Raw genomic sequence first — 12,018 nt, 5'->3', positions numbered from 1 at the left:
GTCAGCAATGAAAGAGGGTATTACAGTTCTGAAGAAACTGCTTGGCTTCTTTCTTTACCCAAAGCTTAATTTTGTCCATGTTATTTCTATGTATTCAGTAAACTCCAGTCATTCTGTTGCCTTGAGGATCAAATATAAAGGCTTCTGTTTGGCATTTAAAGCTTTTTATTACCTATTTTCTTCCTACCTTTCCAGTATTCTTGGACTTTACTCCCCTCCACCAATTAGAAAATTCAACTCTCTTGCCCTACCTCCTATTCGTTTTTTTTGCATGTGTCACTTCATCTCCTATTTTCATGCATTTGCCTTACTGTCCCCATGTCTTCCTTCAAGTGTCACCTTCTGTAGGAGGCCTATTCTGGTCTCTCACCCCTCTCCCTTCTGGTATGCCATCTCCCTTTGTCATCACCTCCCATCAACTGTGTATATCTTGCATATATCTAGTTATTTCCATGTTGTCCCCTCCATTTGAATGTGATCTCCGCAAGGGCAAGGACTATTTTTACCTTTCTTTGCACCCCCAGTGCTTAGCATCCCCTTGTCATGTTGTACTTGTTAAATGATTTTGATTAATTGATTCCATGAATTAAACTAGGGTGAGAAGACAGAGATTAGACTGATGTGTATGTAAGGTTGTGGGGGATGAGGAGAGGGAATAGGAAAGGTATCAGATATTGAGAAGTTTGCCACATGAAAAATAAATCTTTTCTGCTTTTGCTTGGAGAGAATAACGGGTAGAAGTCGCAGAGGTAGATTTTGACTTCCTAAGAGTAGAGCCATGGGACATAGAAAGGGCTGCCTTGACATGTCTGGGTCCCCAATTATGGAAGTTATTCCAGCAGAAGCTGGATGATCTCCTGTCAGAAATTCTGTAAAAGGGAAGTAGTCCTCCTTAAGTACAACAGGAGTATGCTTATCTCCTGCACGTTGCACTAGTATACTATATATTTAACTGAAAGTGCAGTAAATTTTTATTAATTTATTATCCAAATATCACAAAGATTAAAAAAAAATTGGATTCTTGGTGGCACAGTGGATTAGAGGTCTGGACCTTGAGTCAGGATGGTCCGAGTTCAATTCTAGTCTCAGATACTTAGTAGTTGTGTGGCCCTGGGCAAGTCACAACCTCTATTTGCCTCTGTTTCTCTTTCATTAAGAAGAAATACAGTAGCACCTACCTGCCAGGGTTCTTGTGAGAATAAAATGAAATGATATTTGTAAAGCATTTTATGAGTATTGGCTATTATTATTTTCTGAGAAAAAACTAATGACAAATAAGCACAGTATCTGAGATTTATGCTTGTAGCTTACGTTCACATAGCACTGTATGTTTACAAAGTGCAGCTGTATCTCATTTGATCATCAGAGCAAACTTTTAAAATGTAGTCTATGTATTATCCCTTTCAACTGGTAAGAAACTGAGCCTCATGGAGACTATTGTTTACTGGCTGTGTCTAGGTGCTAGTTAGTTAATATAAATTCACTTCATTGAATAAACATCTTATAATGGTGAAGATGAAGCAGGATATGCGTGTGAGAATATTTTGTAAATCTCTCAAGCCCTAGAGCAGGGGTAGGGAACCTGCAGACTCAAGGCCACATGTGGCCCTCTGGATCCTCACCTGCAGACCTTTGATTGAATTCAAACTTCACAGAACAAATCCCCTTAATAAAAGGACTTGTTCTGTACAACTTGGACTCAGTCAAAAAGCCACACTCAAGGACCTAGAAGGCTATATGTGGCTTTGAGGCCTCAGGTTTTCCACCCCTGCCCTAGACTACCATAATGTGGGGTGATGGTGATGGAGATAGCAGTAGCAGCAGCATACCGCTGTTCCTCTTCTGTTACTGCAGGGCCTTTTGAAAACCATGTTATAAAACCAGTTGTCTTTAAGTGGACCATATGTCCCACAGTAATAATGATAAGGATGAGAATGATTATAATGTTAGCTCATGGTCCTGGGAGGTAGATTCTGTTATTCACATTTTACAGAAAAGGAAAACTGATGCTTGAAAGAGGTTAAGTGCCTTGTTCAGGGTCATACAGTAAGAATCTGCGACAGAATTTGAACTCAAGCCTTTCCAACTACAAGTCCACTATTATAAAAACTGTACCAACATAGCTATTATATTTCTAATAAAAAATTCAGCCAACTATAAATTTCTGTTATAATTTTTAAATATAAAACTACATTTGCATCCTATGTAATAGGAATAAATATATTTGAAACATAAGTTTTATAAGGGTCCCTATGTACATTAAGGTATGAATAAAATAAAATATAGTATGATAAATGCAACTTTACTGTATCAAATTTTGTTTCAAATTAATATACTAGAAAAAATAAATATCATATTCTGTTACTTGAGGGAGCAGTTAGGGGAAGATTTGGTTGGTATATCCTTTAAAAGATGTTTAAGGAAGTTTCATCTGCTCCCTTTTTCTTTTAATAGACTTCTCTGTGTCCAGTAAAGGCTTTTCTTCTAAAGCCTTCCAGTGATTCCAGAGCTACACCCACATTTCTGTTGGAGTTATGCCATCAATGTTTATAGTTGCTGATAGTTTATTCAACTCCTCTGAAGAGAAGAGGCAAGGATAATCTTCATCCTTTCCGTATCATCTTATCCAACACTACAGACAGAGCCACCAACAAAGGTCCCTTAGAATTAGTAAGCAATCTGAGGTCTCCGCTTTTTTAACCTTTAGTGTCTTGAGGCCCACTTGATGTTTTATTCACTGTCTGTCAGACCATGTCACACTTCACTGAAACAATAAAACAAATTTCACACAGCCTTTTCTAAAAGGAGCTTCAGTCTATCTCTCAGAATTTCTTAGGCAAAAGATAATATCATGATATCCCAATTTTTACATTCTTCATGTGGCAGACACCATAGACTCAGACAACAATTATTCAGTAAGCACCTACTGTATGTAAGGCATCATACTGTCAGGAATACAAAAAGAAAATGAACACTACCTGGGGACGATAGCCATAGTTGATGTTAAAGAATATTCCAACGTTTGCAAAGCACCCCCTGATCCTCACAGCACTGCTGTGGGGCAGATGCTGTTATCATCTCCGTTTTCAGAAGAGGAAACTGAGAATGTCAGACATTGGCGTGGTTTACCAGAATCACATAGTTATTGTCCCTAAAGCAGGATTTGAATCCAAGGTATCCTCACTTCAAGTTTAGCCTCCTGGCCACTATACTATGTATTTCCCTCTCCAAGATCAGTACGTGTCAGATCACGTGAGCAGGGACTTAGGGGGATAAGAAAGAGGGTCTATAGGATATGACAGCCAAGTTTAACCTTGAAGGAAGCTAAGGCTTTTGAGAGATGAAAGTGAGGAGATCAAGTCATAGACATGATGGCCTGTGCAAAGAGAGGGAAGGAGACATTGAAAGGTAGAGTTCAGGGAATAGTAAATAGGTAGATAAGCTAAACACAGAGTGTCTAATAGAGAGTAATGTGATTCAAACGGTTAAAGTAGGCTGAAGAGTTCTAAGTGCCAAGCTGAGGAGTTTGTGACACTTTGAGATGCAGGATTCAGAAAGCATTTCATGAAGTGAACATGAGAGAGATGGGTTGGCTCACTTGGGCCTGAAACCATTGCTTTGGGTTTTAATCTAGACCTTGAACGTTTGCTTATTTGATTGTAGGCAAGCCTCTGAGACATTAGCTGTTTCATTAACATCCCCTGATGCTTCATCATGGTGTGATTGTGACTTAGGTGCTTGACAGTTATGCCCACAGAATACCAGTTCCAACACGATCCACAAAGCTTTGAGGCTTTGAGGGCAGAGGCAGTAGTAGACTCTTGTCCAAGGACCAAACTAGTTAAGTGAGAAGAGACTTATCACTGGAAAATTGGCTAATGGATAATGAATAGTTTGGGATAGATCAACTCATTAAACTGTCTACTGAGGCATGAAGAGGTTGCATTCTGCTTTGATGGGATGGAATACTCACATGATTCATCTTTTGAAATATTGAAAAAGCTACTTTCTTCACTGTAACCTCATTTAGTTAAGTGGTAATTGAGAGAATGGTCTAATGGATAATACTCTGTAGACTGTTAAGTAAATATTGGCTAAAATGGATTGCAATAGATTGAAACTATTTGGGACTGACATGACAATTATTTGAGTTTACAGGGGTTGCTGGGACTATAGCTAAAGTAATAGTGATAGTGGAATCTGTTCATATAATTGCTAAGTTTAGACTTGTAGTAGAAATAGGGGGGAAAAACATGGACAAGATCATGATTGCCTTGCTGCTTTCTAAACGGAGTTTATTCAAGAACTAACTACATTCCCTGTACATTAGAAAGTATATCTGTGCCATTAGTTTTTGGAGATTTTCTTTTCTGTGAAAAAGGAGATGAGCAGATGTTAACATCCTGGCTTAGTACAGATGAAGCCACTCTGTCCTGTAGGCCCTTTTTCTTTTGTGGGAAGACAGTGAGATCCATGCTTTTGAATGACGTTATGGTAGGGGAAGGGGTAATGTTAAATCTAAGTCCTTGAAGATCAATGACATTTTGTAGCTGTGGTTAAATAGCTTAAGAGTTTTCTCCTGAGATGAAAAAAGAGGCAGGAAAAAAAAGCAATTAAACATCCCCTCCCCTCATGCAACTTGTCAGTTTGGGGGGTGGCTGAGACTTTGTTGCTTTGCAATTTAGATATTTAAAGTCGTGTCATGAGGATCCTTCAGATTGGAAGGACCTACCTTGATAAGGAAAAGAAAGATGCCAAGTAATTTTTTTTTTCTGAGGGATTCTAGCATTAGAGTTATTTAAAAACATGACTGGAAAAACCGTCTGTAGGGCATAGCACCCCCATTTTGTTTTAATTGTAGCTCCGAAAAGAAAAATACTTTAAGAATGGGATCAGAAGATTTTTCTCCATAGTATAACAGAGTGTCCTTATCACCTCACTTTTTAAATAATGGCACTTGAATTGAATATTTTGATGATCACTTTTCTCCTGTGATTTGATTTGATTGGTAGGGGAAAATTCCTTTAAGCAACTTCTCCCACCATTGTTAGTTGGCACCTTCTTTGCAATTTTATTCTCTTAGATTTCGACATTGGTGCAATGTTAACTGACTTGCCCAAAGTCATATAGCCAGTAGATGTATAAAAATCCAGTCATCTTTACTCCAAAACCAACTACAAGAGCACATGCATTCATTCCCTAGCTTCATTGTGCATTAGAAAGTACACCTGTACCATCACACTTTCTCTTTTCTCCCAGCGGAATACAAAACATGTAAAAATAAGTATTTTGTTAGCTTTACCTGAATGAATTATCTCCCTTTCTCTAGATAGGTTTCCAAGTCAGATTGTACCAAAGCATTAGGGATATTATTGGATATTGAGTCAAAGGGAATTGTGACCAGTTTAGGATTACACAATAATCCATAAGCAGAACTGAAACTGAAACCAACTCTTTTCATTTCTAAACCTGTATTATGCTAGGCATTTAATTCCAAAACAAATAATTAGATATTATTTTTGTCTTATCAGACAGACCAAGAGCATATACAAACTCAACCAGTGTTCTCTTATCACACAACTTGTTATCAAAGAAAGAGTCCAGGATTTCTATTCAAAAGACATGAGTTCTAGTCCTCATTTTCTTCTGTACTTCATTGGGAAATTAACCGCTTTGAGTCTAAGTTTCTTCACCTATAAAAATGACCATATGATGTTTCAGATCCCTTCCATTTCTCCCATCCTATGATTCTCTGAGTACCTGTTGTTCTCTGCTTGAATGGATGCGAGTCCAGACATATCTTCCCATCAGCAAGCAAAGACTACCATAACTTTAAATAGAATCTCGTAGGACTAGAATAAGAAGGAAACGTGCCTGAAGCCAGTATTTTTTCCCCTTTATCCAGAGGTATCATGGCATCATAGAGTCAGATGACTTGGTTTTGAGTCTGACACTTAGGAGCTATATGACACTGAGAAAACCACACATGCACACACCCACACATGCATGTGCACGTGCACACACATGCACACACACACACACTCTCCCATAGCCTTCTATCCCATTTCTACCCTTGTCACTTAGTATCCTTGTGTTATATCAGGTATCTTCACTCACAGAAAAAACAAATGATTTCATAAACTAGTTAATCTAAAGTGTTATTAGCAGGACTTCTGGGAATATCTGCATTTTAAAAGAAGCATAGCTTAGCTTCTCCAAGAAATGTCCTTGACCACCCTGACTGTCTGATCTTTCCTCTGAACTCCTGGAGCATCAAGTCAGTACCACATAACTTAGCACCTAATTATGTACTGCCTTCTGTCATTTTGGTTCTGCATTAATTATGTATCTGCTGGAAAAGAAGCTTGGTGTAATAGATAGACCTAGTATTCATTAAGCACACATTATATGCCAGGAATTGTGCTAAAGCAATCAGACAAGTAAATCATCCCCTCTAGGAGCTTGCATTCTAATAAAGGAAGGAGAACTAGAAAGGGGAATAGGGAGGGAGAAGGCTGGGCAATGGCATAGAGAGTTGGTGTTGGGCTAAGTGCTCACCTCTGAATCAGTATCCCAAGGGCAAAGCCCCAGATTCCAATTAGTGGGGTTGGGGCCAATATGGGTATGATGACTAGTAGAAGGCAACATATTATGAGGTTGGCTGAAAAGACTGAGGGCTGTGCTTGGAATCAGTTAAATAGGTTTAAATCCCATACCCACCTCCTACACTTACCCAGTTTGTCATACTGAGGAAGTCACTTGACTTCTGTGGGGCTATTTCCTCATGTGTCAAGCAGGAGAATTGAACTTTATGGTTTTTGAGATCTCTACTTTCTAACTAGACTGCCATCTGGTTTATTTACCTTAATTCTGTACACCCTAACTTGTGGGTTGATCCATCTCTTGGAAAGAACAGCGCTTAACTCAAAGGAATGAAATGATTCTCGGAGAGTTTTAGCATTAATTCAATTAAATTCAATAGGCATTTATTTATTCAGCACTTAGTATGTGCTGAACACTGGGATGGGTGCTAGAGATGCAAAGACAAAAATGAGCCAGTCTCTGTCTTGTGGGACTCTGATGGGAGAAGTAGCATTTTATTTTGTCTGAGTGGGGGAAATATTTGGGAAGGAGGGTATTCATAAAACTAACATCAATGAGAAACTTCAAAGTCATCTAGTTTAGTCATCTCATTTGATAGGTGAGGAAAATGAGCCCCATAAAAGTGAGGTAACTTTCCCAAACCTATAAAGAAAAGAAGTAGCAGAGCTAGATTTTGAGCCCTGGTCCTCTGACTCCAAATCCAGGGCTTTTTCCAGGATTAGATAACTATATGTACTTTTTTCAACTCTTATTCAAAGCAGAGATGAATTCCTACTTCAAATAGCCAGTCCTGACAAATAGGATTTTTTTGCTTTCTAGAAAGACCTCATACTTTATTTGCTATTGCTTCATCTACCTTACAACCTGTCATATTTTGTTATACTACTTAGAACTCTGGGCTAACTGAGGACTCAAAGAGTTTAATACAAGATGATAAATCAGAGAGACATAGCAGATGCCCCCCTTTTTTCTAATCTTTACAGTTTGATTTCTATTCTTTTATCTCTTCTTTCTCCTCTCCCCATTGATCATATCAACCAGTTTTAGGTCCAATGTAGTATTCATAGCACCTATGGCTGCTAATATGCTGGCATAATTCTGAATCACAAAATACAACAGACTGTCCACATGGAAGACAGAACCAAAACATTTATTCAGACACCAGAAAGCCGAATCCATCATAGCAACAAAGAAATCTATACACAATAACAATGCAGGGGGCAACACCATCCTCTTCCCCCTACTAAGGCCTTCCCACAAACAAACACTCACAGCTTGATGTCTGCTTCCTCTCTCTCCCTCAGCTCTAACTGCTACATCCAACGTCTTCTCAGCGCTGTCTTCCTGTTCCACTCCTTCCTGTTCCACCTGCTCAGCAAGCCCCTCCCACCACACACTCATGTGACTCAGGCTTCCATGTGATTGCAGGAAGTCATATGGACCTATTAGTGGATGGGAAAGAGCTTCTCATTATGCAAACAAATAATGCATAACAATACTTAGAACCTGAAATTTTCAGAGCATAGACTGCATTGCTAAATATAATAACACTACCTATGAGTCACATTTATATAGTATTTCATAGTTAACAAAGCACTTCCAAGGTCACAAACAAAATGATGAGTGCTTTTTTTTCCGCTCATAAAACAACTTGCTTTATCCTTAGTTACTCTTGACAAGAACAAGGGACTGTTATTAGGTCCCCATCACACTTAGTTTTAAGCGTTTATATATGTTAGATACTTTGTAGAACACCAAATTTTATGTCATAGGCTATGCCTTTAAGAAGCTTAGCATTCTTAGGGATATAAGACAAGCTGAAACAGTAGTAAACAATGTAAGAAAATAAATTCAAAACAAGTCAACAAACACTTATTAACTGACTACTTTGTTTAAGACAGTTTGGTACTAGATGTTGGTGATCCATTGATGAACACAAAGTGGAGCCTGCTCTGTAGGAGATTACATTCTACTAGGGGTGGAGTTAGGGAGAAGGCTTGAGGGACTATAGCATATACAAAAGTAAATAAATAAAAAGTATATATACAAATTAGTAAAAAAGAACTTCTAAGAGAGAGGAGAGAGTGCTAATAACCAAAGACAACAGAAAAAAATCTCTTGTAGGAAGTAACACCTGAATGAGTTTTGAAAGGAACTACTACCGTAGGAGACAAGAATTTGTTTGTGTTCATCCTTCGTTGCCGAAGAAGGCCATGCCATCAGAGAAATGATGACATGACTTGCACTTGACTTTGTTTTGAGTTAGGGAGGGCTCCGCAGATCACCAGCCTCACTTCTCCTCCAGAGCCATCTGAATCCAGTGACCAGATATTCATCAGTGTGACTGAAGATGACCCAGGATGCACTGGGAGACCTTGGGCCCTTTAGGTCAAGGTCTTTGAAGGTACTCACTTAGGGTGAGGTTAACACTCATTCATTGAATAGGCCTGTTTAAGAAGTAGCCAGGGCATGGCCCCTTTAATGAGGTAAAGAAAAAGAAAGACATCAGACTGGAAGGGAAACAGCAACAGTTACTATTGATAATCTCTGTAAAGCTAGGAGGGTCCAGAAGAGCCCTTAGGCAGGGGCCCATAGGCATCCCAGCTTCAGAGTGCATTAGGTTGAAGGTTTTGAGAAAAGAAAGGAGAGATACCAGTAAAACCCAAGTCAGCTGGGCATCTTTTGGCCATCCAAATTTATCTTCCTTTGGAGAGGAGAAGGAAGGGGAGGGGAAGGCAGACAGGAGAGGAAGAGTTAAGTTACCCAGCTACTGGGTCCCCATTCAGCCAGCTGCGTCTACTCGCAGGATTGTGTTCATCCTTCATTGCCGAAGGAGACCATGATCTATCAGAGAAATGATGACATGACTTGCCCTTGACATTGTTTTGAGTGAGGGAGAGCTGTGCAGGTCACCAGCCTCACTTCTCCTCCAGAGCCCAGGAGACAAGGGTAAGGAGGGAGTGCATGCCCTACAATAAGTACTACTTATGCAAACTTATGCAAGTAGAAATGTAAGAAGGCACAGAGGGAATAGCTCTCATGCCCCTGGGTAACTGAATTGGAGAGTGGGAAAAAATGAAATGGGAGCAATATTGCAGAGGAGTTTAACTGCTAGGTTGAGAAGTTTACATTGATCCTAGGCTTAAGAGGGATCCATTCAGTTTGGGTTTGGATATTTTGGGGGTTTGTTTTTGTTTTTTGAGTATAGAGAGATGTCATTAGATGTGGGTTGTAGCAATATCAATTTGGTAGCTATGTAGAAGATGTATTGAAGAGGAGAGAGAGACCAGGGGCAGAAAGATTAATTAGGAGTCTATTCCAGTAGTCCAAATGAGATGTAATGAGATCCTGAACTATATTAGAAAATGTGTGAGTAGGAAGAAAAGAATGAATTCAAAAGATATTGTGAAGGTAAGATGAACAATACTTGACAATTAATTGTTTATAGAATTGAAAAAAAGCGATGAAATGACTCCAAGGATGTGAAACTGGGTGACTGGAAGGATGGTGTTCTTCAACAGAAATGGAGAAATTTGTAGAAAGAATGTGTTTGGGAGGAAATATAGTAAATACTAAATTGTCTCATACAGACACTAAGTGCTGCTAACACTTCAAAGAGGGAAATTGGTGATCTTTACATAGTCACAGAAAATGTCAGGGACAAAGGAGAAAATTTCTGAGAAATGGATAGATAGAATTTTCAGAGGAACAAATTTTAGGTCAATGAAAAGAGGAATTTTCTAGTACTTTATCTTATTCAGAAGAGGAATGAATGACTGGAAATTGGTACATTCCCCATCAATGAAGGTATTCAAACAAGGCTGGATAATGATTCCTCAGACTGTAGAGGATTTTTTGATCAGGGACTGGTTTGACTCCATGACTTCTAAGGTCCCTTTCAATATTGATCTGAGTCAGAAATGATAAAATTCTTATAGCTGTGTAAATGATAGAATGGTAGTGTTATTTATAAGTATAAGAAAATAGGGAGTTATTTTGTTAACTATATTTGTATGGCTTAATGACTACAATAAAATATTTTATTTTAGGTAATAATTTTGCATATTAATTAGAAAATATAAGCTGTATGTTGGCAAAAATATTTAAGTACCATCTGTAATAATATGATTAAAAGTACCAGACAACCAGCAATAAACATTCTAAAATTGCATATATCAGCCAACTAAAGTCACATATATTAATGTTTTACTTAAGTAAATAGTATACAGTGTTTTGAAAAGCAAGTCAATATTTTTAAAGGATAGGTTTTATTGTACTTAAATTATAGCAGAAAGGATAAAAACAGAATAAGTCTTCATGGTATAGAGCTCTGGAGCAGGAGTCATGGGGTTCCAAATCCACCTCAATACTTTAGACCTGTGGGACCTTGGATAAATCACTTTACTTCCCTAAACTTCACCTTTCTTATTTAAGTGTAGGGATTGGAGTAGCTGGCCTCTGTGGATCCTTCCTGCTCTATATCTATGATCCTGTTATCCTAGGCCTTCCATGAGCTATTGTTTGAAGACTAAAAGAGCCCCTTTCCCACTTTCCCTTATCATTTGTAAATACAATATACAGAGAATATTACATAAATGTGAAAAAAATTGCCTCATTACTTTTAGGATCTGTGATTTTGAAGGCACTGAGAATGCATGCTTGTTGTGTTTGTCCTTCGTTGCTGAAGAAGACCATGCTATCAGAAAAATGATGATGGGACTTGCACTTGACTCTGTTATGAGTGAGGGAGGTCTCTGCAAGGTCACCAGCCTCACTTTCTCCTCCTGAGCCATCTGAATTCAGTGACCAGACATTCATCAGGATGACTGGAGATGGCCCAGGATGCAATGGGAGACCTTGGCCCCTTTAGGCCCAGGTCTATTCAGGAACTAACTTAGGGTGAGGTAATGCCCATTCGGTGAATAGGCCTGTTTAAGAAGTAGTCAGGGGATGGCCCCTTTAATGAAGCAAAGAAAAATAACTTCATTAGGCTAGGAGGGAAACAGCAACAGTTATTATTGATAATTACCCTAAAGCCAGGAGGGTCCAGAAAACAGCCCTTAAGCGGAACTTGGGCAGGGGCCTAGTGTAGTCCAATCTTTGGACTTCAGAGAGCAGTAGGTTTAAGGTTTTGGGAAAGGAAAGGAAGGGAAGGGAAGAAATCTAGCCAGTATACCCCAAGTCAACTGGGCATCCTCTGGCCATCCAAATTTATTTTCCTTTGGAGAGGGGAAGGAAGGAGAGGGGCAGACAGAAAGGAGAGGAGGAGCTGAGTTACCCAGCTAGCTGTGTCTACTCACAGATTGTTGTGTTCATCCTTCATTGCCACCATGCTACCAGAGAAATGATGACAAGACTTGCACTTGACTTTGTTTTGAATGAGGGAGATCTGTGCAAGGTCACTAGCCTCACTTG

The 12,018-nt window shown here is 39.0% G+C and overlaps 1 protein-coding gene across 5 annotated transcripts in view; it reads left to right on the top strand.

Annotated features, from left to right (window-relative positions):
• EXOC4 (exocyst complex component 4) overlaps window positions 1-12,018 on the top strand; it is a 945,346-nt gene that overhangs the window by 573,865 nt on the left and 359,463 nt on the right. Inside the window, exon 11 of one of the 5 annotated variants that reach the window (XM_072650121.1) lies at window positions 2,455-2,789. The exons of the other annotated variants lie outside the window; for them this stretch is intronic. Coding sequence (XP_072506222.1) covers window positions 2,455-2,473 — 19 coding nt within the window. The 3' untranslated portion in view covers window positions 2,474-2,789. Of the gene's footprint in view, window positions 1-2,454; window positions 2,790-12,018 lie in introns of those variants that run through there. 5 annotated transcript variants of the gene reach the window in all.

Source organism: Notamacropus eugenii, chromosome 3 (genome assembly GCF_028372415.1).
Source record: "Notamacropus eugenii isolate mMacEug1 chromosome 3, mMacEug1.pri_v2, whole genome shotgun sequence".
Classification (NCBI taxonomy): domain Eukaryota; kingdom Metazoa; phylum Chordata; class Mammalia; order Diprotodontia; family Macropodidae; genus Notamacropus; species Notamacropus eugenii.
Note: the sequence above shows the minus strand (reverse complement) of the source record. Positions and strands in the feature narration are given on the sequence as shown.